Below are 27688 nucleotides of genomic sequence, written 5' to 3'. Positions count from 1 at the left end.
GGTTTGTTACTTTATTTAACAGCACCCGCCCCCATTTTACTGATCAGGAAGGCTCAAAGAGGTAACGTGACTTGTCAGAGAGCACAGAGCCAAGGCGGGATCTAAAATCAGCTCCTCTGTCACTGGGCTTGGTGACCTGTCCCCAAGGCCAGAGAGGCCTGGGAAGCAAGACTCTCCAAAGAATGGTGGGTGGAGGGCAAGAGACTCAGTCCATCTCTCGTTAGTGAGTCTGAACATGGGCCCACTGTGGAGTGCTAATGACTGCTTCTTCCCAGTCTGCAGGAGCTTAATAAAAGTCATGCAAAACTCACTGTTTACAACTCTAATTGCGGAGTTTGGACATGAAGTGAAAAACATATCATGTGGAATGAATAACAAATCAAGCAGCTCCTTTTTTTAGCATGGAAGCTGCAGGAGCAGCCCAGAGTTCACCATCACTTGGTGCAGAGAAGGTTAGCACTGCGGCACTAACATCTGTGTGCCTATAACATCCGTGGGCTCCCTCCCTGTCTGCCTGCACCCCCCACACTGAGCTGATGTGTCCAGGCAGGAGACGGCTGGTCTGCCTCTCTTTTGCAACTCCGAAAAGAGAAATGGAAATAAGGTTCTTTCTAAACACAGGGTGGGAAGCCGGCTGGGTGCTCACCTCACCCAGAGAATGGGCACCAGCTCTGGGTGGCCTGAGAATCAGGGATAACTGCAGGCAGGTTCCAGTAGGCAGCTGTGAAAGTCCTTTGGGCCATGCCCTGTGGAGGCCGTGGAATCTAAGGAGGCAGTGCTGCTGGAGAAAGCAGGGCTGCTGGATGCTAGCCCTCCTCTTCCCAGCCTTCACCATGGGAGCAGTTGCTTCTGGCTGTGACACAGTAAAACCTATAATCATGTTCTAGGACTTATGGCTTACACACTCAACTATTGGTGGTGGGACCTAGGGACATCTTTACATGTTTGAGCCAAATGAGGATAAGCTGTCAGGTGGTTTTGAGATTACATCAACTGACATACTGAAAGTGTCCAGCAGAGATGGACACATACTAATTATGTGTGTGTATGTGTGTGTGTGTGTGTGTGTGTGTGTGTACATACAGAAGTAAATGCATAAACACATATATAAATATTATATATTAAGACATAAAAATAATATAACCCACAGTTATATGGTATTTCCTATGAACTAAACTTCAAGTTATAGATACTTGAGGTAAAGAGAAATTACATATTCTGTCCCAGGTCACAAGCCAACCAGTGGCAGAGCTGAGATTCACAGCCTGGTTAACCTAGCAAGGTCCGTTCACGTCCTTTCAGTGGGATCATCAGGAAGGAGTGAGACTACAGGCTGGATTATTGAAACTCACTCTGTCATCACTTACCCATAAGCAGACAGTCGGAAGAGCACGTTCCTGAGCTCCGGAACACAGGCAAGGATACGTTAGGCATGGGGTCTTCATGGATTCTCAAAGGGCTGCTGGAATGAAGGGAGCCACCCCAGCCCAGGGACACTGGAGTGGGGATAACCGCAGGTGTTCAGCCCAACTCTTAGCCTCCAATGTCCCCTTTCTTCACCCGTGGAGTGTTTGCTCTTGGGTGAGGCATAGTAACACCTACCATCACCATCACATGCGGGGCACTGGGCCAGGCACCATGGCATACAGGCCATCACATCCCTCACAATACTTCAGTGATGTGCAAGTTACATCCCAGTTTTACAGATTATGAACCTAACTGAGGTTAGAAAGATCAGATCACTTGCCCCTGTCACACATGTGGTACGGGCAGAACGGGGCCTGGACCCCAACCCTTATCTGATCTCTTGTCTGCACCCTTTCTACCACATTGCACATCCACCAATGCCTGGGTCCTCTGGAGCAAAGAACACCCCCTCAAACAACCACCCTGCACCGAGAAACGGAACGTGCGGCAAGCAGAAGCTGAGAGCCTCACAGGGCCAGTCCCCACATCACCCTGTACTGATGTGAACGGTGGTCCCTGGAACCAGGCGAGGTGACAGCTCAGAGGACAATAAGTACAGAGACCCAATTAACCCTATCTGGATTAGCCCCTAAATAATGCAAAGCTGGAGGTGACCAGGCAAAGCTGCAGGAGTGTGTGAGGCTCCCCCGAACACTACCCTGTCAGGGCTCCCAATACCATTCACCAGCAGGCGCCTGAGCAATGGAACCACACGCCACAGAGTCACGGAGGGCACAACTTCATAATGGTAAAGCCAAGAAATAAACTGAGGGCTTTTTCCAAACTGCACAGCCACCCAGTGCCTGGTATTCTTATTTATTTACAGACAAAAATCATAGAAAACTGGAGAAATTTGCCAAAGGCCACGGAGTAGTGGCTAGACATTTAAATTCTTGGCTCACAAAGGAAAACTTTTGCAATTGTCTCTGAGATGTGACGTGAAAGGTCTGGGGGTGCAAGCACAATCCATGAGAGGTCTTTAATGCCCCTGCAGACACTGGGGCCAATACCACGCAGGGGAGAGGTGACGGCTTCATGGAATTCATCTCCAGCTTAAAATAGAGTACTTCTTTCATCTCAACCCTAATCTTTAAACCTTGAGTCAAAGCACTTCCTGAAGCATAAACGTGGCAGCTTTAGTATTTCAAAAACATCAGAAGGAATTAAAGTCGCTTTCATCTTTCTTCTCCTATAACCAAGAATTTACCTTTCCATAGAAAGAGCACTCCCCCGAAACCCCCATATCTTTTACTGTCTAATAAATTTAGGCAGAAAGAACGGGAGAAATCCCCAGACCTGGTTTTATTCCTGCTCTCTCTTTTTGTGGGCTAGTGGGAAGGGAGTGTGGAGCAGTAGGTTGCAAGATTTCATTGTATAAACTGTGATCATCTAAGTTCCTACCTCCCTCTCCAGACAGGAACTCCTCCAGGGCAGGGACTTGGGCAAAGCTGCCTTTTTGTCTTATAATGCTTGGCATAAAATAATACTCAACACATGTTTATTGGATGAACAAATGAATGAGTGATTGACCGAATAAAGACCTGGTGGGGAGACCCCACTATTGTATGTTTCCCACCAGAAGAAATTTTCCAGGCTGTTACACTAATCAGGGCTAATATTCTCAGTTATTCTGAGGATTGCTTGAAATTTGCTGCTAATTTAAATAAAATGGTTACGTTTACGCATTAACTAATTAGCGTGGTTCTCAGCAGCTTCACCTCACTAATTGGATTAGTTACACTCTATTTTCTCCTATCCAAGGCCTTCTCTGAGACCTGGGAATATCACAACGACAACAGAGTGAACTTTTTCAATGGCATTGAAGCACAGTCTCTCAAAAGGTTTAAACACAGATGTGAAACCTGTCCCTTTGTCCCGCCCAAGATGTCTTTGGGTCTCCAATATTTTTGGGCCCCACTGGATCCCACTATAAGTTGCTCCACAAAACTCTTCCTATCGCTTTTTAATCATAGCCATTTTGACTGGTGGGAGATGGTATCTCATGGTGGTTTTGATTTGCATTTCCGTGATGATTAGTAATGATGAGCATTTTTTCATTGTTTGTTGGCTGCTTGTATGTCTTCCTTTGAGGACTGTCTGCTCATGTCCTTTGCCCATTCTTAATGGGGTATTTGTTTTTGCTTGTTGATTTAAGTTCCTTATAGATTCTGGATCGCAGAGCTTTATCAGATGCATAGTTTGTGAATATTTGCTCCCATTCTGTATGTTGTCTGTTTACTCTGTTAATAGTTTCTTTTGCTATGCAGAAATTCTTTAGGTTCCACTTGTCAGTTTTGTTTTTTATTGCCAGACCAAGCTTCTTCTTCAAGGAAAATGAAACTTTCCAAAATATGAGGACTTCATAAAAGACTATCATATGTTTGATGAATGAATGAATGAAACAATGAAGGAGAAACTGGAAGTCAAAATACTGGCATCCTTCCTAGTCCCATCTTTGCCAGTAACTTGCAGTGTGACTTCAGGCAAGTCAGTTCACATCCCAGATGCCATTTTCTTCTTATTATTATTTTTTATTTGTCAGGGGTAACATTGATTTAGAAAATATCTAAGTTCTTGTGACAAAGACAAGACCTGGACACACAGAAAAACCACAACTTGCTACCCCTCTGAGTCAGGCAGGACCATGTTACCAGGTCTGGCCAATGAAATGAGAGAGGAAGTGATAGGAGACACTTTTTGGCCTAGAAAGTGAGAGTCAGGTTTCCATTTCCACTTGGAGGTGACCCAGGTTGGATTGTCACCCCAAAATTCATATGTGAAAGTCCTAACCCCCAGTACCTCATAATATAATCTTATTTGGAAATAGTCATTGCAGATATAATTACGTGTGCATGAGGTCACACAGAAGTAGAATGGACCCCTTAATCCAACATGAGTAGTGTCCTTAGAAAAAGGGGCAATTTGTACACAGACACACAGACTGATAATGCCATGAGAAGTATGATGTTAAGTTGCTACAAGCCAAGGGACCGGCAGAAGTTAGGAAAGAGCCTGGAGTAAAATCTTTCCTAGGCCTTCAGAGGGAGCTTGGCCCTACTGAGACCAATCTCAAACTTCTAAGCTGCAGAATTGTGAGACATGTTCTGTTGTTTAAGCCATGCAGCTTGTGGTACTTTGTTATGGCAGCCCCAGGAAACTTCCGCAGGGGAAAAGGTCACATGGTCAAACTGTGACCCATAAGAGTCACTGAGTCACTAGTGGCCTAGAGTGTCCCTCAACCTTCAACAAACTTTGTGAAAAGAGTAAGAAAAATACCTGAAACCTAGAAATAAGGCAAAAACAAAGAGGGGAGGTGGCCTGTCGTTTTAATATTATCCTAGGACATTAACGGGCACACCCAAGAGTATATAATTTTCCAAGAGAATGTACTCATGTTTGACTTTGCTATTTACCTTTTGATTCTCACTCAGACACTATGAAGTTGTACGCTAACTCCTAGATTTCTGTCTGTGTAGAAAAGATCACATGAAAAGCTATAATTTTATTTCCCCATAGGACATGAACCACTTTTGCGTTTAATCTCTCCATCTTATTTTAACATTTTTCTTTAGAAAATGCCTACAGATACTCAGTTCCTCAAATGCACTCAGTACCTGCTTAACCATCTTACAAAGTCAGCAAGATGAACGGGGCCAGCCTGCAGTCCTGCCTTCTTGTGCTTCCTACACTTTCACCATTCTTGGCCATTGCTGGCTGAAATCCAGGTCATGAAGCTCAAATGTTGCCCATATGTATGCTCAAGAGAGAAACAAATTCAAATCTTGGCTGTGGTGAAGATTTGAAGATTAGAAAATAGAGAATAGTCTGTTTCTGGCACCAGAATGTAGCTTCATAAGGACAGTCACTTTTTTCTGGTTCATCCCTGTTTCCCAGGGCCAAGAACGGTATCTGACACATGAATGCTGTTCATTGAAAAGGAGCACTATGGACACAGACACACACGGAGAATGTTATGTGAAGGGTAGAGTTATGCTGCTATGAGCCATTACCTTGATTTGGACAAGGTAATGAATTAAAAAGTCATAGAATTCCAGGGTGCAAGAGCCCTTAGGAATTCCTTACCTTAAGAGCCTACATGATATAAAAATCCTTCAGAATGTCCCCAGAGCCTGCCAAACATGGCTCAGTGCTGATGACAGAGATGTCAAAATAACCTGAGCCAATGATTGGGAAGAGTTTCCTCATGCTCAGCCAAAACTCTGAGTCTTTATAATTTGGAAGGAGTTTTAACGTCCCCCTTAAATCTGTTCTCTTTTTAAGCTAAACAATTCCTATTCTATTAATTCAAGGACACGGTCTTGAGTGTCTTTACCAATCTGGTAATAATAACAATAGCCAACATTTAGTAAGCAATGACTGTGTATCAGGTTTTGTTCTCTAAACACTTTATGTGCATTGATTTATTTAACCCTTATAACAACTCTGCAAAGTTGGCACTACTATATTCTCTCTTATGCTGCTACAAGTCAAGGGGCCACCAACCACCAGCCAATTTCATTCCAGGCAACAAAATTGAAGCATGAGGAGACACTCACCTAAGAGACTCAGTTAGTAAGTGGCATGGCTGGGATTTGAACCCGTATAGTCTGGTTCTTCATCACTGTATATTGCCTCAGAAATTGTCTTTCAGCATTTTCAGGCTTCCTATCAAGTGTGATGTTTAGGGATGAATATGTAAGGTTCCATAGGAGAGGTCAGAAATACCATTACCCTGCGTTGCTTTATATTCCCCAGGCAACAATGTGAAGTGCCACCTCCATCTCCTGCAGTTGTACAGTGCACAACCTGCACAATGGCATGTGACAGTTCCATCCCCATATGCATGACTTTCCCAAAGCTCTCCTTGTCCTATGTGGCCATGGTAACAAGAAAGATTTTGCTGAGAGCTGCCAGTAGGAGGGGGTGACATTCCTGAAAATGCATGTTGAATGTTTGATTTGGGCCAAGTCTGCAGGATTCAGAGGATCTTTGGGGTCCTCACCTTTCCACAGTCTCCTTCTGAGATGTACCCTGACTTCATCCTCAGGTAGCACATCTTAGAGTACCCCTTTTCTTACTCTTCCATGAGCAGTGAACTTCTTGCAGTCTGGAAGATGCCTTTGGGAAGTCTTGCCAGACAGCATCCCCTTACCCTTCACTCAACCCCTACCCCTGCATTTATCATGGGTGGATGTAGGAGCTCAGGTTGGGAATACACAGCCCATCCCCAGGATAACCTTGTCCTTTCCAGCTCTCCCAGCTCAGTGGGCAGGCCACAGCCTCAACAGAGTCCTACCACAGCAGCATCCCTACCCCTTCCTGGGAAATGTGTATAATCTGAGACTGGTCCCAAACCTCCCTACACAGCACTGACAGTTGTGCATCTGAGCACAGCCTGGCGTGAAAGGTCACCCGGACACCAAGTGCTCCCTGTACAGCCCAGCTGCATGTTCTGTGGCTTTGGGGGATGGGGAAGGGAGACCCAAGTCTTTGAGACTTGCTGCAGCTTCACATCAAGAAGCTTATTTACAAAGGCAGTTCCTAGCATTCCTGGCAAGCACAAATTCACAGTTTCCCAGGCCAACTGAATTTCAAAACAAAGGAATTAGAGATAAGCAGATTGTCAGAGCTGGGAGTGTTGGGCCTAAAGAAACCCAGTCCAGCTTCATCATCTGCAGACAGAAATACAGGCTCAGATGAAACTCATCAGTGGTGAGAGTGGTCAAAACAATCCTTACCTTTGGGTGGAGGTATGACCAAGAGGACAAATGAGGAAGCCTTCTGGAATCATAGGTTTGAACTTAATGGTGATCATACAGTGTATACAAAGTTAAGAATTGTGCACTTAAGATTTGTGTATTTTAGTGTAAAATTCTACCTCAATAAAATAGTAAAACAAAATAAAAGCCCAGAGAAGATTAAGGTGATGTTGCAATTGTGTGGCAAGACAAACCCTTGAACTCAAGCATCCCAATGCCCACTTCACTGCCCTTTCCTTAACTCCCTTACATTTTTGGTGACATAGTAACTCAGTGATGCTCCAGTAGTTTATGGGTGGGTTTTCTGTTTTGTTTTGTTTATTTGAGATGGAGTCTCATACTCTGTCACTCAGGCTGGAGGGCAGTGGTGCAATCTCAGCTCACCGCAACCTCTGCCTCCCAGGTTCAAGTGATTCTCCAGCCTCAGCCTTCCGAGTAGCTGGAATTACAGGTGTGCGCCACCATGCCTGGCTAATTTTTTTGTATTTTTAGTAGAGACAGGGTTTTGCCATGTTGGCTAGGCTGGTCTCTAACTCCTGACCTCAGGTGATCTGCCTGCCTCGGCCTCCCAAAGTGCTGGGATTACAGGTGTGGGTCACCATGCCTGGCCTATGGGTAGGTTTTGACCAGGGCAGGCCCCCATGGCAGATGGCACCATGGGGTCAAGGAAAGTCAGTCCAGGGTTGGTTGCAGCTAGAACCTTGAGGGTATTTACACTGAACAGGAGTCAGGATTAGAGTGGAGTAATAATGGTAACACTATCCTTATAGAAATACTAATAGATAACATTGAGGACTTACTACATACCAGGTATTGTTTTAAATATTTTACATGTGTTAAATCCTCACAACATTTTTGGTGTATCTACCATTATTAATCCACATTTTACAAATTTAAAAATTAGGCCCAGATTTTAAAACCTTGCCAAGATTTTACAACTAGAAACGTTCAAAGCTGGTATTTAGATTCAGGCAATCTGGCTCCAGAATCCACACTGTAACTATGACAGATAATGTCCTATATTGTATCATCTGCAGCTGGTAGAGAACTGGCAGCCTCTGCTCAGGCCAACACCTACCATCACACAGACAAAACATTCAACATTTGTCCAATGGTCCAGATAAGATCACAAGTATCAGAAAGCAGAGCAAGAATTTGTGGAAAGACCAACTACTTGTGACCTGGCTACCTTGGTCCACATTCAAGGATAACATGAAGACATTCTATGCTGAAAACCCAGGTGCCCAACTTCATTAATAATCAGAGAACTGCAAATTAAAACCACAGAGTGATAGTACTATACCCCCACTGCAATGGCTATAAAAATATGGGTAATACCAAATGTTGGCAAGGATGTAGAGCAACTAGAACTCTAATATAAAGCTGGGAGAAGTAAGAATTGGTAAAACAATTTTGGAAAATTGTTTGGCAGTGTATTCGTTGGCTCAGGCTGTCACAAAGTACCACAGACTAGGTGGCATAAATAACAATTTTATTTTCTCACAGTTCTGGAGGCTGGGAAGTCCAAGATCAAGATGCTGGCCAATTTAGTTTCTGCTGAGGAACTACTTCGTGGCTTGCAGACAGCTGCTGTATCACTGTGTCTTTCATGGCAGAGAGAAAAGAAAGCTAGTGATCAAGCTCTTTGATGTCTACTCTTATAAGGACACTAATCCTATCAGATTAGGGCACCACCCTTATGACCTGACTTGACCTTAATTACTTCCTCACTTGAAATACTACCAGGGTCAGGGTTTCAACATATGATTTTCAAGGAGGGGCACAATGCAGTCCATAACAATCTGCCCCTGGCTTCCCCAAATGCATGTTTTTAAGGCGTGCAAAATACATCATTCCATCCCAACAGCCCCAAAGGTCTTAACTCATTCTAGCATCAACTCTAAAGTTCAAAGTCTCAACTAAATATCATCTACATCAGGTAAATGAGACTCCAAGTACAATTCATCCCAAGGAAAAATTTCTCTTCGAATGTGAGCCTGTGGAATTAGATCAGTCATGTGGTTCCAAAACACAACTGTGGGAAAGGCATAGAATAGATATTCTCATTCCAGAAGGAGACATCAGAATGAAGGGAAGAGTGATGAGTCCCAAGCAAGCTCAAAATCTTTGCAAGTCAAATTCCATTAGCTCTTAAGGCTCGAGAATAGCCCTCTTTGGCTCAATGCTCTGCCCTCCAGGCCTACTGGGGTGCCAGCATCACTACCATGGCTGTGTGGGGTGGCCCTGGCCCTTAGGCTAGACAGGGCACCAGCCCTTCTCCTGGCCTTATGTGGGAGTGGCAGTCCTGACAATCCCTAAAAATGCCTTTTGCATCATTCTTCCTTTTCTTGAGGAATAGAGCACATTGACAGCCAAATAGCTCTATAGTCCTTACGGTCCTATGGACTCCAAAGTCGAACAGCATTCTTTCATTCCATCCCACTTTCTCTGTCTCCCGTTTAGTTCAAACTGGCAGTCTCTCTACAGGTGTAATTTCATCTCTATTCCTGACTTCTGTTGAAATGGCTGGCAAAGTCCACCTAAGTCAAACTCATGTTCTCTTTATCATGAGCCACACCTTAGCATTATTTTCAGAAAGAGCTTTCTCAGTTTTTTGCAACATGGATAGCTGATAATTCTTCAAATCTTTAAGTTAAGGTTAAGTGAGGTCACAGGGATACAGCCCTGACCTGACAGGATTAGCATCCTTATGAGAATAGACACCAGAGGGCTCATTGTTGTGTGCTATCTGCCTCTCCCATGTGAGGACACAGCAAGAAGGTGGCCATCTTCAAGACAAGAAGGGAGCCCTCACCAGACACTGAATTGGCCAGCACTCTGATCTTGGGCTTCCCAGCCTCCAGAACTGTGAGGAAATAAGTTTATGTGGTTTAAGGCCTGTGATATTTTGTTTTGGAAACCTGAGCAGACTAATACAGGCAATGTATACTAAAAGTGAACATATGTCAATCCTATGACTCAACAATTCTGCTTCTGGGCATAAATCCAAAAGAAGTGAGCATATATGTATACCAAACGACATGATCAAGGCTGTTCATAGCAGCAGTATTCATGATACTTCCAAACTGGCCATAGTTCAAGTGTCCATCAGCAGTTGAAGAGATGATGAATTATGGTATACTTATAAAATGGAATACTACACAGTAGTTAAAATGAACAAATTACAACTACATGTAATAGCAGGGATGTATCTCAGAAATGTAATGATGAAAGAGTTCCCTTTTCACCACATCCATGCCAACATCTATTGGTTTTTGACTTTTTAGTTAGGCCATTCTTGCAGGAGTAAGGTGGTATTTCATTGTTGTTTTAATTTGCATTTCCCTGATGATTAGTGATGCAGAACATTTTTTTCATATGTCTGTTGACTGTTTGTATATCTTCTTTTGAGAATTGTCTATTCATATCCTTTGCCCACTTTTTGATGAGATTATTTTTTTTTGTTGTTGTTGATTTGTTGAGCTCCTTGTAGATTCTGGATATTTATCCTTTGTTGGATGCATAGTGTGTGAATATTTTCTCCCACACTGTGGGTTGTCTGTTTAATGATTATTTCTTTTGGTGTGTGGAACACTTTTACACTGCTGGTGGGAATATAAATTAGTACAACCACTATGGAAAACAGTATGGATATTCCTTCAAGAACTGAAAGTAGAACTACCATTTGATCCAGCAATCCCACTACTGGGTATCTACCCAAAGGAAAAGAAGTCATTATATGAAAAAGATGCATGCACACGCATGTTTATAGCAGCACAATTCACAATTGCAAAACTATGGAACCAACCTAAGTGCCCATCAACCAACGAGTGGATAAAGAAAATGTGGTATATATTCATCATGGAATACTAATCAGCCATAAAAAGAAATAAAATAATGTCTTTTGCAGTAACTTGGATGAAGCTGAAGGCCATTATTCTAAGTGAAGTAATCCAGGAATGAAAAACCAAATATCGTATGATTTCGCTTTTATATAAGTGGGAGATAAGCTATGAGGAGGCAAAGGCATAAGAATGACATAATGGATTTTGGGGATGTGGCGGGGAAGGTTGGGAGGAGGGGTGAGGAATAAAAGAGTACATACTGGGTACAATGTGCACTGCTTGGGTGATGGGTGTACTAAAATTTCAGAAATCACCACTGAAGAACTTATCCAAGTATCCATGTAACCAAAACCACCTGAATCTCAAAAACCATTGAAATAAAAATAAAAATTAAAAAAATATAATTATGAAAGAAGTCAACGTAAGAAAATATATACTATATAATCCTACTTATGTAGAATTCAAAATCAGGCAGCAATACTCTTATTTTTGATCTGGGTGTGTTCAGTCTGGAAATTGATTAAGCTGTACACTTATAATTCATGTATTCCCTCTATATATGTTTTACTTCAATATAATGTTTAAAAAGATAGTCACTCATTAAAAATGTCACACCATTGTAACAATGAAGAATGTGTTGCCATACTGGGTCCTGTGGGCGTAGCCTGATCTGCTGGCCTGCAATTAACCAGCCAGTAATGTCACAGCAACTCAGTCCCCCAAAAGGACAAGATGGTAGCGGTGACAATGGCCAGTCCCTGGGAGGGCTCATCATTCACACACATAGTGACATACATGTCATGATGTCCTTCAGTTGTGTGTTTTGGTAGGCAACAGCTCTTTTAAATACTCTTTTAATTGTAATTGCACACATAGGCATATCTTATATGCTCAAATATCTTTTTAAATCATTGTGTACTTCTGGAGATAAGTACACTCTGGGAATGTTATCAATTCAGAACAGGTCAGCCTATGACATTCTTGGTCAAGGGTTGTCTGCTGTACTTTGTTCAACGAACCATTTCTCTTGCCTGTGTCTTGGCATCCTCTTTGAGTATCTGAAGCTTAGACTATGAATGGAGAATTTGTAAGAATAAATTATTTTCCTGGTAGCTGCCCTTCATTCTCCACCAGGAGAAAGTCAGAAGAAGAGCTGGAAAGAAGGCCCATGGCTATAAATTTTGGCCCCAGCTATGATCTACTAAAGGGCAGAGCTGAAGACCATGCCATGGCATTCTGAAGGGACTCGGACATTTCAGGGAGCTTGGGAGAACCTCCCACTCTTGCTAGGGAGCAGCTTGGTTGTCAGAGTCAGAACTGTGATGTACCCATAGTTTCCCCAAAGGAAGCAGGTGTTTCTCTTTAGAAATGTAACCCCTTTCATCCTCCCCATCCTGGAGGATCCTGGAGTCATAGCATCTACTGCCCCACCTTCCTTCCAGGCAAGGCAAATGTGACCCATCCTCTTCAGCTCACGAGGATGTGCCCTAATGAAAAGCCCCAAAGGCCCCTGGTCCCAGAGCTGCCATGACAGAGCCTAGCTCTCCTTCCCCATGCCAGGCACTCACATGCACACTCCTGGCACAGGAATCTCTTAGAGGACTCACCTGAGGCGTCATCCCATGGCATATGTACATGATGGGGACATTCTCTGTATCTGGCCCCTGGTCAAGACACAAATCAGTCTTCAGAGAATTCTGCAGCTGAACATCAGAGACCAGATGGCCACACCACAGAGAGAGGAACAGAGAGAGCAAATGCATTAACTCTGGAGAAACAAGTATTCTGCTGGACAGATTTCATTTCCATAATCAGCCCAAGGCCCTTGAACACTATAGAACCAACAAGCACCAGCTTTTGCCTTGCATAAAGGTGCTGAGGGGAGACCAGCCTCCTTTGAAGGAGAAACACTTACATGTCATTAAACAGTGAGCTGGGTTCTGGGAGTTGAGACAGTCTGGGCAAATATAAGAGATACACATGCATGTGCACACGCAAGACAGTGCTTGCTCTTCAGCTCATGCATATCACACACAAGATGGTGCTTGCTCTTCAGCCCCTCCACTTCCTCAGGGGTGGAACAACAGCCTTCAAGTGTCCCTGAGGGAAATCTTTGCTCTTGAATGTTGGGGAAAATGGGCAACATGTTAGCTATTTTCAGGCCTCAGAGGTCCCCTGGGACCAGACGCTCTCTGCCTCCTGCAGACCCAGCAGTGGCTTGGCCAGGCCCCATGGTGGCCCACCTGCTTAGGGTCTTCCATAGTGGGAGGTCAGGTGGTAGAATAAGAGGAGGGGGCCAAGGTGGGAGCAGGAGAAGAGAACGGCATCTCTTACCCTCACCTATGGGTGGATGGATCCAGTCTTGGCAATTAACACATGTCTGGGTAAGAAAGCTGACATTCAATGTCACTTTCTTGCTTACACCCACTCTCAGCCCTCGGAAAGGGTAGCCCATTGTCCTCATGGCCCTGCTTACCGGCCACAATTGAGTGGACCATGGTGGGCACCGATCCACACTTCAGAATTAATCACTCTCTTTCTCTCCCTCTCTCCTCCCCATCTCATCACTCTCTTATCTGTCTTAGGAACCTAAACAGGACCCAGAGACTGTAATTGGTGGGTGGTGGCCACTAGAATTGCAAGGCTGTTTAAACTGGGCATGGGGGGGTTCTGTTGGCCATGGCCATGTTCAAGCAGAGAAAGCCAGTTGTGAACAAGGATGTGATGATGCACGAGGCAGACAGAAGGAGAGACAAGATAGACCATCTTGCCCCTGTGGCAGCTTCAGTGGCTTCCCAGCTGTAGTGTCCATGTCCAACTGTACTTCAGTTCCTACTCCTGTAAGAGTCTATGGTACCTTCACCCACCTCACCTTAACTTGAGCTGGCTTGACTGGGGTTCTCTCCTTAGCCATCAAAACACTCTGCCCAGAACAGGGGACTGGAGAACAGAATCCAGGGAAGACAAGGACAAGAGGCCACAGGGAGGCCATCTATCTGGGGGGAGGCCAGAGACAGCAGCAGGGCCTTTGTACTCCTGATGGCTTGTGGCAGGAGTGAAATGAAGCCAATGAAGAGGCATGAGATGGAGCCGACAACCAGAGGCCCATGTGTGCTCCAAGCATACCCTGTTCCTAACAGGGGACAAGGAACAGAGTTGAATTCTTTTCTTTTGAGCTTCCTTTCCTCTACTGGGTGGTAGCACCTTTAATCTCAAACTCGCAGTTCAGAGATTCTGAAGAAATACTGTATGAACGTGTGTCTCAGGCAGAGCCCCCGGTAGCATTTCTGCAGCAAATCCTCCATTATAAACCAATTCCTTGGTTTGCCTTAGTGGGAAGAGCATATGTAAACACACTTTGTTCTCGTCCTACAGCCCACGAAGAGGTGGGTGTCATATCTAAAGCCAAGCACTGTAACCCATTAGGAAAATCTGCTAACTGCTGTTGCAAAGAGGAAGGCCTGGAGAACCCTGATGTTAGACTTGGCTTTCCCCTGGGTTCTTAATGCCAGTGCTTGGGTGAGAGGGTGGGTGTCTTTTGATAAAGTCCTCCCTGGCTCTGTGTCGTTCCTGCCCACCCCCCACCCCCACCACCCCTTAGGCAGGTAGTCCACTGAGGCAGCTAGAAGCAACAGGCTGGGATGGAAACCTGGCTCCAGTTGTGGGGGCTTGAATAAAGCAATGTAACTCCTTCCTGTTTGTTTTCTCCCCTCTAAAAGAGGAATAATAATAGTGCCTACCTCATAAGGCTGTTATGAGGATTAAGTGAAACAATATCTGCAAGTGCTTAGCATAGGGCCTGGCAAATAACAAATGTTGCAATAATTGTTGGCTGCTATTATTACTGTTATAACCTTCCTCAAAGGCATTCAGGGAAACCAGCTTTTAGGAATGCATCTATGTGTCAGGTACCATGTGAAGTGCTTTCCACATATGTCTCACCTAATTGTCATAATGACTAGCCAAGATGAAGGAACTGTGGTGTAGGAACAAGCTCCACTCTCCTCCCTGTCTGTAGTGCTATTCAGCCTGTGTGGACACTTCCCCACATCGCCCTTGGTCTTGGCCTCCTCTTTGCCTCTTCCTTTGGCTCTCAGCTTATCTGCCACTCTGGAAGCCTTTCCCAACCCAAGTCTTGTATGAGATCACTGCCCTGTGCTTCACTAGCACTCCATTTCTCTTAGGGCAGCACTTAACCAGTTGCATTCTTGTTCCTTCTTCACTTGTTTGTCTCACCTGTTAGTCATCAGACTGGGTCTCAGTCTCATTGGATATCATATAGGCCAGGCACAAAGGAGACAGTCAATACTTGTTGAGTGGGTGAGTGAGTGGGTATATGAAAAACATGAGTAAATGAATGGCATTCCCAAATGAATGGAATCATAGTCGGGCAAGTGATAGAGCTGTCAGACTCCAAAACCCAAGCTCTTTCCATAATGCAAATGGCTATAATCCTGAGACTGTAAAATATGCCCTATGAAATGGCATTACTGTGACCACTAAGGTTTTGCAGCTTGTCAAGTTTACATAGCCATTAAGGGGCAAAGCTAACATTCAGAAGCCAGGCATGTCTGTTTCCAGATGCCCCTCCATCTCTACTCTCAGCACCAGAGCTGTGATTAATCCAATGCTCTCCCATCTCTTGGACATGGAGCTCAATGATCCAGGGGAAACTTATGCCCACACGATGGGGCCCACAGGTCCTTAGGCCTGCAGGAGTCATTAATGGGGCCCATTAGTGGATTAATGGGCTGGGCTATAGACTTGATACTGGCTCAACTCAGAGTCCCAGAAGTCATTTGTCCTGAACAATGTCATTTGGTCATGAGTTGGAATAGAAAAAGGAAAAAGAAATTATGCCCCTGAAAAGGCATCTGGTCTCTTCATTTTAGGATAAAAATAATTACCAGGAAGAATGAGTCAGACCCAGCAAATACTCTTGCTATTGTGGCTGCATCCCACTTTGCCCATCTTCAGCCAGGTTGCCCCCATTAAGAGTTTATTATACTCTTTGACAAGCAGGCATGTCTCTGCTCATGTAGGGGCTCGGCCCGTGGAGGAGGCAGGAGGGAGGGGAGGGTGGCTGGGCCCTGAGCAGTGGCGGGCTGATGAATGTGCAGGGGGTCAGAGTCCTCTGCCAGCCGCAGGGATGGCTAACACAGCTCAGCCCTTTGGGATGACAAGCGAATGGTTTTCAGTGTGACAGTAAAAATAGGCCCGGCTCTGAACCCAGACAGATCTAGATCACAACCCCGTATTTTCCACTTACTATTTGACAAACCAAATGTTTCTGGGGGTGGCATGGAGGGCCTACATGGTAAACCTGTTGCACATGCGTATAAGATGAGATGTTTTTGCTTGAAGGATGAGAATGCCTTTGGCCAGGACCCAAAATTGCAGTGGGCACATGTACACACCTCTACTGTTACTGCGTCCCCTGCCTCTCTGGGGGAGTTTGGCTAATCCTGCTTAGCCACAGCTGACAGCCTGCTGAGAACATGAATCCAGAAGCTTGCCCTGGCTCACGCAGGCTTGGGGCCAATAGTTTCTCTGGAGCCACAGCAGCATAACTCTCCTTTTAGGATTGGGTTCCACCATGGCCAAGCAGCCCACATAGCTTGCTATGGGTAGAGTGTGGGGCATCAAAGGCAGCTGTGTCCTCAGGATGGTTCTGGGGAGGTGAATGGGACAGATAGGCACCTTACAGTGCAATGTGTTTCCATGGTGACAACAGGATCTGGAGACTCAGGTACTACCTAAGCAGCACTAGCTGAGGTGTTTGCTGAGATGTGAATTGCACCAGACTGAGAAGTGGAGAGATGAGAGGTCACTGCATGGTTCTCTTGGGATATGTCAACCATGCCATGGGGACACTCATGGGAGGATAAGACTGTCTCCTACAAGCTGGTATTCTGGATAACAGAGACACTGGGGCTAGAGGGGGTGGGTCTAGGATTCCAGTTCTGTCTGCTTTGGAATCCTAGGATGTATATAAGAGTTTGGGGGTACATAGGGAGCACTGAGCCCAATCTCTCAGCAGATTCTTCCCACTCATAGGCAATTGTCCTGTTCATCTGGGGCAGGCTTTGAACTCAGCTCTAACCACAGCTCATCAAAAGAAGAGACCTCAGTTCTTCCTTCAAGTTTTCATCTTGAGATATCAAAAAAGGTCTGAGGGGACACTCTCCAAAGGAAAGAATCAGAGTGATACCAGAAGCTGGTTTTTTAGACTTGGTTTCACTGCTGATTATGTGAGCTTGTGAAAATCACTCTTTGACTCTGTTTCCCCATCTGTGACATGGAGATAATATAATTAATCCTACAGAGTAGTCTTGGGGGCTTGTCATGGCAAAAGTTTATGTGTTCAGACTGTAAGTCAGCAAAAGCCAGGTGAGATAGCAAAAAATCAATCAAAATACCATTTAAAATACCTTATGGCATTTGACCTGTATGGTCCACGGAATATTGAGAAAATGGGAGAGTTTATCATATTCGAAGTATTTTAACTTTAGACAGAAAATACATTTTCATCTAAGGTCACATATCTACAAATCTTAGATTTTCTTTTACTCTATGGGGATAGTACTGAATTACCCCCGTTTAACAGATGAAGAAACTGAGGCCCATGACATTAAGACACTTACCTGGGAAGCAGCCTGGTTAAAATTTGAACCAGGTCTGTCTGACTCCAAACCCTATGCTCTGCCCCCTCCATCTTGCTCCCTCTCATCAGGGAGAACTGCTCTGTGTCCATCAACAAGCAGTACTAAAAATACAGCAAATATAATCAACTCAAGATGGCTCTGTTTCTAGAACTGTTCTCAGGGAGGCTCTGCATGTGAATGGAAGGCATCAGCCCCTTGGTAGGGGAGGCACACAGGGCGACTCATAGACCCTCAGGCACCCCAGCTGGGAAAACAGCAGGTGTTTGTTACCTTACCTTTCAATCTTAAGCTAACTGCTTTATTGTGTGTTTTATTAAGTGGAATATGCAGGTGTGGGGCCAGAGCTGAATTGCTTAGGACTATAAAGGAGAGACAAGTACCTCTCTCAAGGGACTGGAGGGGTTTGGGCTGTAAAAGTCAAGGCTTGCAGGTGCAGAACCCGCGCCCGCTCCCCAGGCCTACTGCAGTTCTTCACGGGAGCAGCTGAGAGGCTCTTTCCCTCCTCTCTCTTTCTTCACTATGCTTCTTTCTGTCTGTGTCTGAATGAAACCCGGAGGAGGCCAGCTCCTTACCACTCCGTAGGCAATGATGTCTGAGTACATCCTCATCTCTGGGTACACGCTGACCAGGTACCACCGGAAGGTCTTGCACTGCAGCTGTTTCCTCAGAGCCTTCCTTGCGGTGATGTCCCCGATGTCAATTCCTGAGTCCTGCACAGGGACGCGGAAGCAGAGATGAAGCCACTCCCAGGTTGCAGCTTCTCCCCAAACTCTACTTTGGCATGACCTTGTGCCGCCAACCAAGATTCCTAGAGACTAGTGAAGGGACCATGTGGCACGTTAACTCTTGCATTTTCCCACGGGCACCTTAACCCCATAAACATCCTCATTTAGACTACGAAACATGAGGTCGGCATTGCCGGGCACTGTCATCAAAGGCCATTGAAAATAAAGATGCCAAATCCTTAAAGAAAAAAAAAGCTATAGTCTGGATGTAGATGAAAGAAATGGGAAGAATCCATCTGAATAAAGCTTTTCCCTACCTCAAGAGGCAAAGTGAGAGATTCTGAGCTTTAAGGTGAGAGAGAGAGGGGAAGGAAAAAGCTTTGAGATGAAATGATGCTAATTCTAATACTATTCCTAAGAATCATAACAGCTAAGGCTTAAACATTTCCAGAGTGCTAGGCTGTATTCTGAATGAGATATGCAGTATATATTTATATTTATTTACTTTTATTGATATGTATGTATGTTGTCCCATTCACACCTATAAAACAGCACCACATAATCCTCCTTTATGGATGATGAGTTGAGACAAAGAGAGGTTTAGTAACCTCCTGAGTAACTTGCCCAAGGCCCCACAACTAATAAATGGTGGAGCTGAGATTTGAACCCAATTAACCTGGGTCTAGAGTTTCTGCTTTTAATGTTACTCTGTGTATTTGGAAGATGCCATTCTTCTGCCTCCTCAGACGAAGTCCTTGCAGGAGAAGCAGACTCCTTCAGCCTGGGAGTCTTGGCGTCTAGAGTACTCGTTTCCCTCCTTTCTCAGGAGCATCAGTGAGGTGGCCCCTGAGCCAGCATGGTGCAGCAGCCAGGGAGCAGAAGTGAGACGTGAATGCGTCCAGGAGTGAGAAGGCTAGAGAAGCCCCCCTCCCCACATTGCTTGTAGAGCAGACTTGGGCAGCACTAAGAATTCCTGGGCCTGCATACCAGCTGTTGAATAGGGCACAGAATTGGCTGAGAAAAAGCTGATGCAAAAGCAGAGGCTGCAGAAGGGTCCATCCTCTGGGATCTGATGAAGACCCAGTGCGTCTCAGAGGATGACACCGTGGCAGGGATGAAGGCCAGCATGCAGATGGGCGTGTGGTATCCCATAAGATGCCAACCCAGAGTGGAGGGCAGATGAAGAAGTGAGCTCTCTCTCACTGACACTGTGGTCCATACGCTCTCTGTGTAAATCCCTGGTTCAAACATCAACTCCAGGGATCAAGTTACTGAGGTCAGGCAGATTTTGTCTAAAATATCTGAGAAAGATCACAAAAATGGCTGCATTTATCTGGACATGAACAAGGCAAATTTTTGACATCAGACAATGTAGGCTTGAGTGAAAACACAATTTAGATATAAAAGAGATAGATTCCTTTTTGCTCACAAGAGTTCAGGCAATATAAAAATTTGAACCTGCTACAGCCTGACGGTTAAAGTTCTAGAATGACAAGGAGCTATTTTGGCTTCCTAGTACTTCTTAATGACCTCATCTGTGACTTGTGTGCGGCACACTCCTGCCCAGAGCCTTCTCTGCAGCTGTTATCTGAGCCTTTCTCTGCTAGACTCTGGCTCCTTAAGGTCAGGAAACTTCCATCAGACTTACCTCTGTGCCCCCAGTCCTAGCACTGAGCATGAGCTACATTGCTGGGTGGAGAAAATATTTATGAAGTGGTGAACACAGGAACTGGCAATAGATGTAATCTACTTTCCACTCCGACTCCAAAGCATTCATTAAGTATTAACCATTTACACTCCACGGTACTTTATCCTTATATCAGAAAACTGTCCTAGGACCCATCCATTCCTTCTCCCTTTGTGTTATAATTGCCTTTATGTGACTAAATTTAACACTGTGTCTGTTTTATAGGGAGCCACTAGAAGAACCTGTCTCACAAAGGCCTCTGTGTTTTCCTAAACTTCTGGGTTCCCACAGGAAAAGTATCTTTCTGCCCTTAGGAACAGGGCAAAGTTTGCCTCCCTCCACATGATCGAGTAAAAGATGAGAGAGACACAATCCACCAGGTGGCCATCTCCTGCGACGAAGCTCAAGCACTAGCCCTTTGTTCAGCTTATCTTTCTGAGTATGAAGTCCCCTTCCCGTTCCTGTGTATTAATTGACTTTTGCCTTTCCGTTTTAATAGTTCAGCATATCTGCACTGTGTGTTTACTGTAAATTTCATCAAACCCATCTTCAAAGCAGGAGGCATACACTGAGAAGAAAGTAAACCTCTGAGAAGGTCACCTTGGCCCTTATTAGAAAACAATAAATGCATCTTCCTCTTTTGCCAAATACTTGGTGTAGTGAGTTGAACTGTGGCCTTCTCTAAAATTCATGTCTACCCGGAACCTCTGAATGTGACTTTATTTGGAACGAGGGTCTTTGCAGATATAATTAATTCAGGATCTCAAAATGAAATCATCCTGCATTTAGGGCTTGCCTAAATTATGACTGTATGTGACTATATATGACTGAAATGACTGATGTCTTTATAAGAGGAAAAAAGAGTGGTCTGGACACACATAGAGACAAAGAGGAGAAGGCCATGTGAAGACAGAGGCTGAGACTAAGGTGATACATCCACAACCAGGGACCCCTCAGGGCCACCAGAAGCTGGCCAAGGCAAGGAAGGACGCTCCCCGCTCGAGACACTGGAGGGAGCACAGCTCTGCTGGCACCTGGATGTTAGAGAATAAATTTCTGTTGTTTGAAGCCATCAAGTTCATGGTAATTTGTTACCATAGCCCTAGGAAACAAATATATTAACTTAGCCACATAAAAGTGTCCAGTATTGCAGCCACATAGTCACAAAATTCCTTATAGCCAGACTTAAAGGAGGGCTATCACTGAAGCACATGACAAGCCATCCCTGGCACTCAGCCTGTCTTTGGGCAAGAGAAGCAGTCTAGAGCTCCTGAACCCTGCTTAAGAAAATATTGATGTTTTGCTGCAGAGTTTCTGTTTATTGATAAATAAACTGATTTTCAGTTAAAGTAGCAGGTTGCAAGAGGTGAAGGCTCTTCGGCCTTTCAAAAGCTGGGGACTGGACGTGCTAAGGGAGCAGGTGAGAGGGCCAGTTCTGCTCAGCGCACAGCTCTGAGGAGGCCTCAGCTTAGAAGGCAACAAGCAGAGGGTATCTGCCCAGCATGAGCATTTTACAACTGTGGAAGGAAAGTATAGGGCATAAACAATCACAGCACCAACAAGAGTTAACACTTAACTAGCGCTTTCTGTGTGCCAAGCACTAATCGAAGTCTTTACGTGTATTAACTTATTTAATTCTCAAGGCAGCCACCTGGGCAGGGTTGACGGGCTCCAGCTCCATATTTGCAGCTAGGATGCTGTAGACGAAAGGTTAAGTAAATTGGGAACAGATGTGCTTGCAGCTGAGGAAAAGGGATTGGGGCATAGCTATCTCAGGGGCAGCTGGTAAACCTCCTAGGGAAACTGTGTGAAGCATATAGCATCCATGCATCCTCCTTCTTCTTTTCCAACTGACCTTTACCAAGCACCTGTTTATTATGTGTCAGACACTATCCTAAACACTCTGTATACAAATAAGAATACGTCACACTCTCGGCCTGAAAGGAGAGTCTGGGAGTTTCAGACAAGTAAACATACTCTTTGTGAACAAGTGTGAGGCATGGAAAGGTAGAGAAAGTGAAAGAGAGAATAGAAGAGGGGCCTCATTCTTCTTACATTGTGTGGAGGCCAGGATTGGGGGCAAAGGAGGTAAGCAGTCAAAGAAGGCTTCCTGGAGTAAGCAACACTTGAGGTGAGTTTGGAAAAATGCGAAGGACGAGCTAAATAGGTGTTACCCAAACCTGGCCACCCTAACCTCTCATCTGGAGGGCTTTCTAGAGATTCTGGCACCTACCGCTCAAAATCCTCTCTGAGGATGAGATCCAGATGAGTATTTTTTAAAAAGCTCTCCAAGTGATTCTGATGCAGTTGGTCTGAAGGTCTGCTTTTAGGAGTCACTAACCAAGGAAGAAAGGGATTACACACACCGCCGGCAGACTCACTCATTAATAAGCATTAGCAAGGCGTCACCAAGCTCTTACCATGCGCCCTGCCTTGTGCTAGATATAATAACACAAAAATGTAAAGCAGTCTGTCCTCAGAGGGCCCATGGTGTGTTGTGGTGGTTCTCAGTGGTTCTGAAGAACTTTCTCAAAAAACAGATTCCAGGGGCCCCTTCCAAACCAATTAAGTGGTCATCTGTGGGGGTGGAGCCCAAGTGATTTTGAAGTTCAGCCAGATTTGAAAACCACTGTTCTAATGAGAGGGAGACTTTTAGATAACAGAACACTCTTTCACAGGCTGGTCATGCAATGACAGAGATATATATAGGACGGGGACCTCTTTCCCCAGTTGGAGCTGGCTTTCTAGAGGGGGGATCCCTGGAGCTAGTCTCAAAGGATGGGGAAGATTTAGTACGGGTGGTCATACAGGAAGAGGTAGAGGGTAGGGAGTTCCAAGCAGGATGAGCAAGCACTGAGTCGTGAGAAACAGCATGGCATGGACGGTGTGTAATGGGCAGTTCCCATAGTCAACACAGTGTATGCAGACTTCAAAACAGGGAGTGGTGGGCAGTGGGGTTAAAATACAGGCAGAGGAGAAAGCATGGGAACCTTTGATGCCATGCCAAACACTGGGCTTTGTGTTTGATTTTGTACATAGAAGGAGTCATTTAAAGATTTTTTTTTTTTTTTTTTTGAGACAGAGTCTTGCTCTGTCACCCAGGCTGGAGTGCAGTGGCACAACCACGGCTCACTGGAACCTCTGCCTCCCAGGTTAAAACGATTCTCCTGCCTCAGTCTCCTGAGTAGCTGGGATTACAGGCACGTGCCACCAAGCCTGGCTAATTTTTGTATTTTTAGTAGAGATGGGGTTTCACCATGTTGGCCAGGCTGTTCTTGAACTCCTAACCCCAAGTGATCCACCCGCCAAAGTGCTAGCATTACAGGTGTGAGCCACTGCGCCTAGCCTCATTTAAAGATTTTAAGCAGGGCAATGGCATGGTCGTTGTGAGTGTTTTATAGATAACTTTGGGTATTGTAGAGGATAGATTTGAAGGAGATAAAGACTCAAGCCAGGAAAACCAGCTGAAGCTTGTAGCAGAGAAAAAAACAGGGCCTGAATGCAGACATGAGAGGAGGTTGGGGTGGGAAGGAGGGCTTGTGATTGACTGGGACAGAGCATTGAGAGCGAGGAAGATTGAAGGATGATGTCAGTTTCAAACTCATGTGTCTGGAAGATGGTAGCACCATGAACTGTGACAGAATGAGAACAGGAGCAGATCTGGAGGAAGAAGGTGGGTTTGGCTGGTCAGATTCAGTCTGAGTGCCTATGGGAATGGCCAAGAGGAGATGTCCAGCTGGCAGTTGGAGATGTGAGTCTGAAAGTGAAGGCAGAAGTCAGGGGTAGAGATATTAATTAGGGAGGCAGCATATGGGTGGGAGTCCAATGCAAGAGTAGATGAGATTACCCACGGAGATGGGAAATAATGAGAGCAGTCTGCCAAGGATGGATACCCCAGGAGCATATAAGCACCCAGTGAACGTAAGAGGAGTCCTTGAAGAGTTAGGAATAACTGGAGAGAGATGAGATTCCAGGGTGTGGAATCATGGACCCAAGGAACTACAGAGATTCAAGGAAAAGGTGAAATCCTATAGGTTAAAGACCTTAAAATGTCCCTTAAATTAGGCAATTGGGAGACCCATGTTCACCTTGACAAAGCAGTCTTGATGAAGTATCAGGATATAGCTTGGGAGAAGGATTGGGAGATGAAGAAGTATTGACCCTGTACAAGCTTGATAAGAGGAAGGAGAGGACATTTGGACACAGGGAACAGGAAAGGAAAGAGAATTATTTTAGGAAACACACTGATCCTTTCCTTCTCCACCTAAGGCTTTATCCTGGGCAATTCCGCCTCTCACGTGTCTTGTGTTCACTTCCCCCTACCCATTTGATTTGAACTACCCACCTTGAGGAGTCACAGACAGACACTGAATTTCATCACTTTTCAGTTATTTTCTTTTTTTTCTTTTTTTTTTTTTTTTGAGACGGAGTCTCACTCTGTAGCCCAGGCTGGAGTGCAGTGGCCGGATCTCAGCTCACTGCAAGCTCCGCCTCCCGGGTTCACGCCATTCTCCGGCCTCAGCCTCCCAAGTAGCTGGGACTACAGGCGCCCGCCACCTCGCCCGGCTAGTTTTTTGTATTTCTTAGTAGAGACGGGGTTTTACCGTGTTAGCCAGGATGGTCTCGATCTCCTGACCTCGTGATCCACCCGTCTCGGCCTCCCAAAGTGCTGGGATTACAGGCTTGAGCCACCGTGTCCGGCCCACTTTTCAGTTATTTTCATTCACTCAGTTCTGTACCATTCACTGGGTTGCTGGGCATTTCAACACCTGTCAGCTGCAAGGGGGAGAGGGCTAGAAGCTTTGCAGCTCTGGGGTACAGAAAGAAGGCAGTAAGAGTATGCTAACTCACCAGTCTAAGCAGAGCCTGGGGACCTGCAATGTCTCACTGGTGAGCTCCTGGGGAGTTTCCAAGTGTTCTTAATATTTTGCCATCACAGACCACCTACCACAGGGCTTGACACCCCATGCAGAATACTGTGATTCAATCCTGACGATGAGTCCAGAAGGTACTGCAATTCCCCGGAAACACTCTTACTGTCAGGAACGCAATCCCAGGCTGGTACATTAGGGTTGGCTGCACTCTGGCTGATATTTCTCCACTCCTCATTCTTGCTCCCAACTGCTGAAACCTCACTGATGGTGGGAGTATGCAACCCAATTCAAGAGGGGATCTCCTGCGGTGGTGGTGCGGCTCGAGGTGGGCTAAAAGCTCCCACCCACGAACCAGTCAACTTTCTCAATCATTTAACCAGGGCAACATTAGCTTGGTGTAGAGTTTAGGTAACCGGGCTTTCATATGGACACTTTGAGTGAAGATCAATCATTCCCCCATTAGAGGCTTCCTAAAGGACTCCAAAGGGGATTGCCATGGCCTTGGGAGGAAAGAATGAGGTCATGTAGTTGATAGCTCTGATAGCTCTGTCTCACACAGAATGCAACACAAACAATGAACTCCAGGCCGACAGGCTGGTAAGTGGATTGGAATCGTGTGGCTGGCATCTGTTGGGTTCTCTCAACTTAGTAGTCCAAGGTCATTTCCACATGTTTCACCTTGACACATGGCAGGGCTAAACAAAACTACCAGAGAAACATTGCTTTTTCTCTGGCATTTCTTAAGTACAAGTGACTAGAGGGATAGAGGACAGTGGCAGGCAATGACAAGGCTCTGTGAAGGTTAAACACTGTCTAAAAACTGCCCAGAATAATTCCCATCTCCTAGTGAGGGGCCCTGTAGGTGTGCCCCCATCCCCATCCATGGGGCTCAAGAAATCCAAAAGGCATATGGATCTTTATAACTCTGGTTGAAGGTTCAATGGAGAAGTTTGAATCTCCTCTATAGGAAGATTAGATGTTTTTTGTAAATTTTTGTAGTTACTGATATATTTGTAATCCAGGACCATGAAACATCTAATGTCAGAGAAGCCGAGGACCTGGGAGCATGAAGAAACTTGAGCTACCTGTCCAACTTTCTCATTTAAAATTAGGACACTAAGATCCAGAAAGAAGTCCTCATCAAGCATGCTCACCAGGGATGGGGGTAGGGGGTTAAGAAATGGTTTAGAGGCTCATGGCCCCTTTTCTTCTGCAAATAATACGTTTTTGGGTTGAGAGTCCATTCTCGCATGGCAAACAGGACCCTGGCTGACCCATAGGAAGAAGGGTTTGGCCCCATATTTTGATTTGTTTTGTTTTCCACCAATCCCCGAGAAACTCGTCCCCACCGGAGATCCCTACCTCCTGGGGTATGTTCCATGCCATGTAGACGTGGCTTTTAAATTCATCCATCCAGACTTCAGCCACCCTGAGAGCGTTCCTGCGGACGTGGGCGGTGAGGTCCTCTGTGTAGGGCTTGTGGGCCCGCTCAATGTGGGCAATCCGTGAGCAGGGCAGGACCTCCACGCTCCCGCCACACTGCCACACCTGCAGAAGACATGGAGCCACTCGTCAGAGCCTGCCTGGCTCTGCCTTCCTACACCAGAACTCAGGCAGCCACTTGACATGAGCAGGAAGAAATTCAGCCCCTTCACCTTGACTTCCCAGATCATGAGGGAGTGGGCCATACCTGATTTCTACTCCTATAGCAGCAGGATGGCTATGGAGTCATTAAGTCATATCTTGGTTCTTATTGCTATGGATTTGCCAGCAACAAAAAAAATGAATACACTTTTTCCCTCCACCTGTGAGCCCTACCCCACCAAAAAAAGAGACCAGACATTTTGTTCCAAAGATCTGGATTCTCCTTGCACTTGGGGAAGAAGTTAACAAAACCCTTGATGATAGTCTGCAGCAGTGCTTGACATAGAGGAACCGGCAAGACTCCCAGCACAGACATCCTCTTCAAATGGACCACATGGGCCTGGACAAGAATTAGTGATCAACACAGAGAAGGGTGTCACCAGACACCCTTCTTCTACTGCATCTTTCCCAGGCTCTGGGTTCTGACTGAATCTGAAGGAGAGCGCTGCAAAGAAGCAAATGATATTAAACTTCTTACCAACCTTGGAGAATAGGAGCTTGATCCTAATGCAATTAGATTTTGAAAGATAAACCTTGCATTCTAAGTGTTAATGGGCAGCATCTCAAAGCTCTCGCTACAATCTTTCCAGCCACCCTGACCTTTCAACGTTCCTGAACACGTACTCTTTTGTGCTTCTAGGCTTTGGTCCATTCTGCTGGTAATTTTAGAAAGCCCCCTACCCTCAACTCCTTCTTCAGCTGAAAAAATTCACCTCTCAAGACCTTAATCAGGCTGGGCACAGTGGCTCACACCTGTAATCTCAGCACTTTGGGAGGCTAAGGTGGGAGAATCGCTTGAGCCCAGGAGTTTGAGACAAGCCTGGGCAACATAGTGAGATCCTGTCTCTAAAACATTAAAAAAAATTTTTTTTTAGAAGACCTTGATTATACGGCCTCAGCATTGTGGAGTCTTTGCTCGATTTTCAGAGTAGAGCCAATTTCTCCTCCTCTGGCCCCCACAGCCCTTGATACCACAACTAACCTGCCTGTAGGTCAGCCTCACTCACTGACAGTGTATTCCT

The 27688-nt window shown here is 45.3% G+C and overlaps 1 protein-coding gene across 6 annotated transcripts in view; it reads right to left on the bottom strand.

Moving 5' to 3' along the window:
• Positions 1–27688, bottom strand: part of GALNT18 (polypeptide N-acetylgalactosaminyltransferase 18) — a 362191-nt gene that overhangs the window by 43274 nt on the left and 291229 nt on the right. For 3 of the 6 annotated variants that reach the window (XM_065528547.2, XM_065528548.2, XM_005578608.4), the window contains 3 exons: positions 26385–26570; positions 18309–18446; positions 12679–12774 (listed from right to left, as the gene is read on the bottom strand). In XM_065528547.2, the coding sequence (XP_065384619.1) occupies positions 12679–12774; positions 18309–18446; positions 26385–26570 (420 nt within the window). The remainder of the gene's footprint in view (positions 1–12678; positions 12775–18308; positions 18447–26384; positions 26571–27688) is intronic. The other 3 variants (XM_065528549.1, XM_045371492.2, XM_074014293.1) reach the window with 3 other exon arrangements.

The sequence above is a fragment of the Macaca fascicularis genome, chromosome 14, assembly GCF_037993035.2.
Source record: "Macaca fascicularis isolate 582-1 chromosome 14, T2T-MFA8v1.1".
Lineage (NCBI taxonomy): Eukaryota > Metazoa > Chordata > Mammalia > Primates > Cercopithecidae > Macaca > Macaca fascicularis.
Note: the sequence above shows the minus strand (reverse complement) of the source record. Positions and strands in the feature narration are given on the sequence as shown.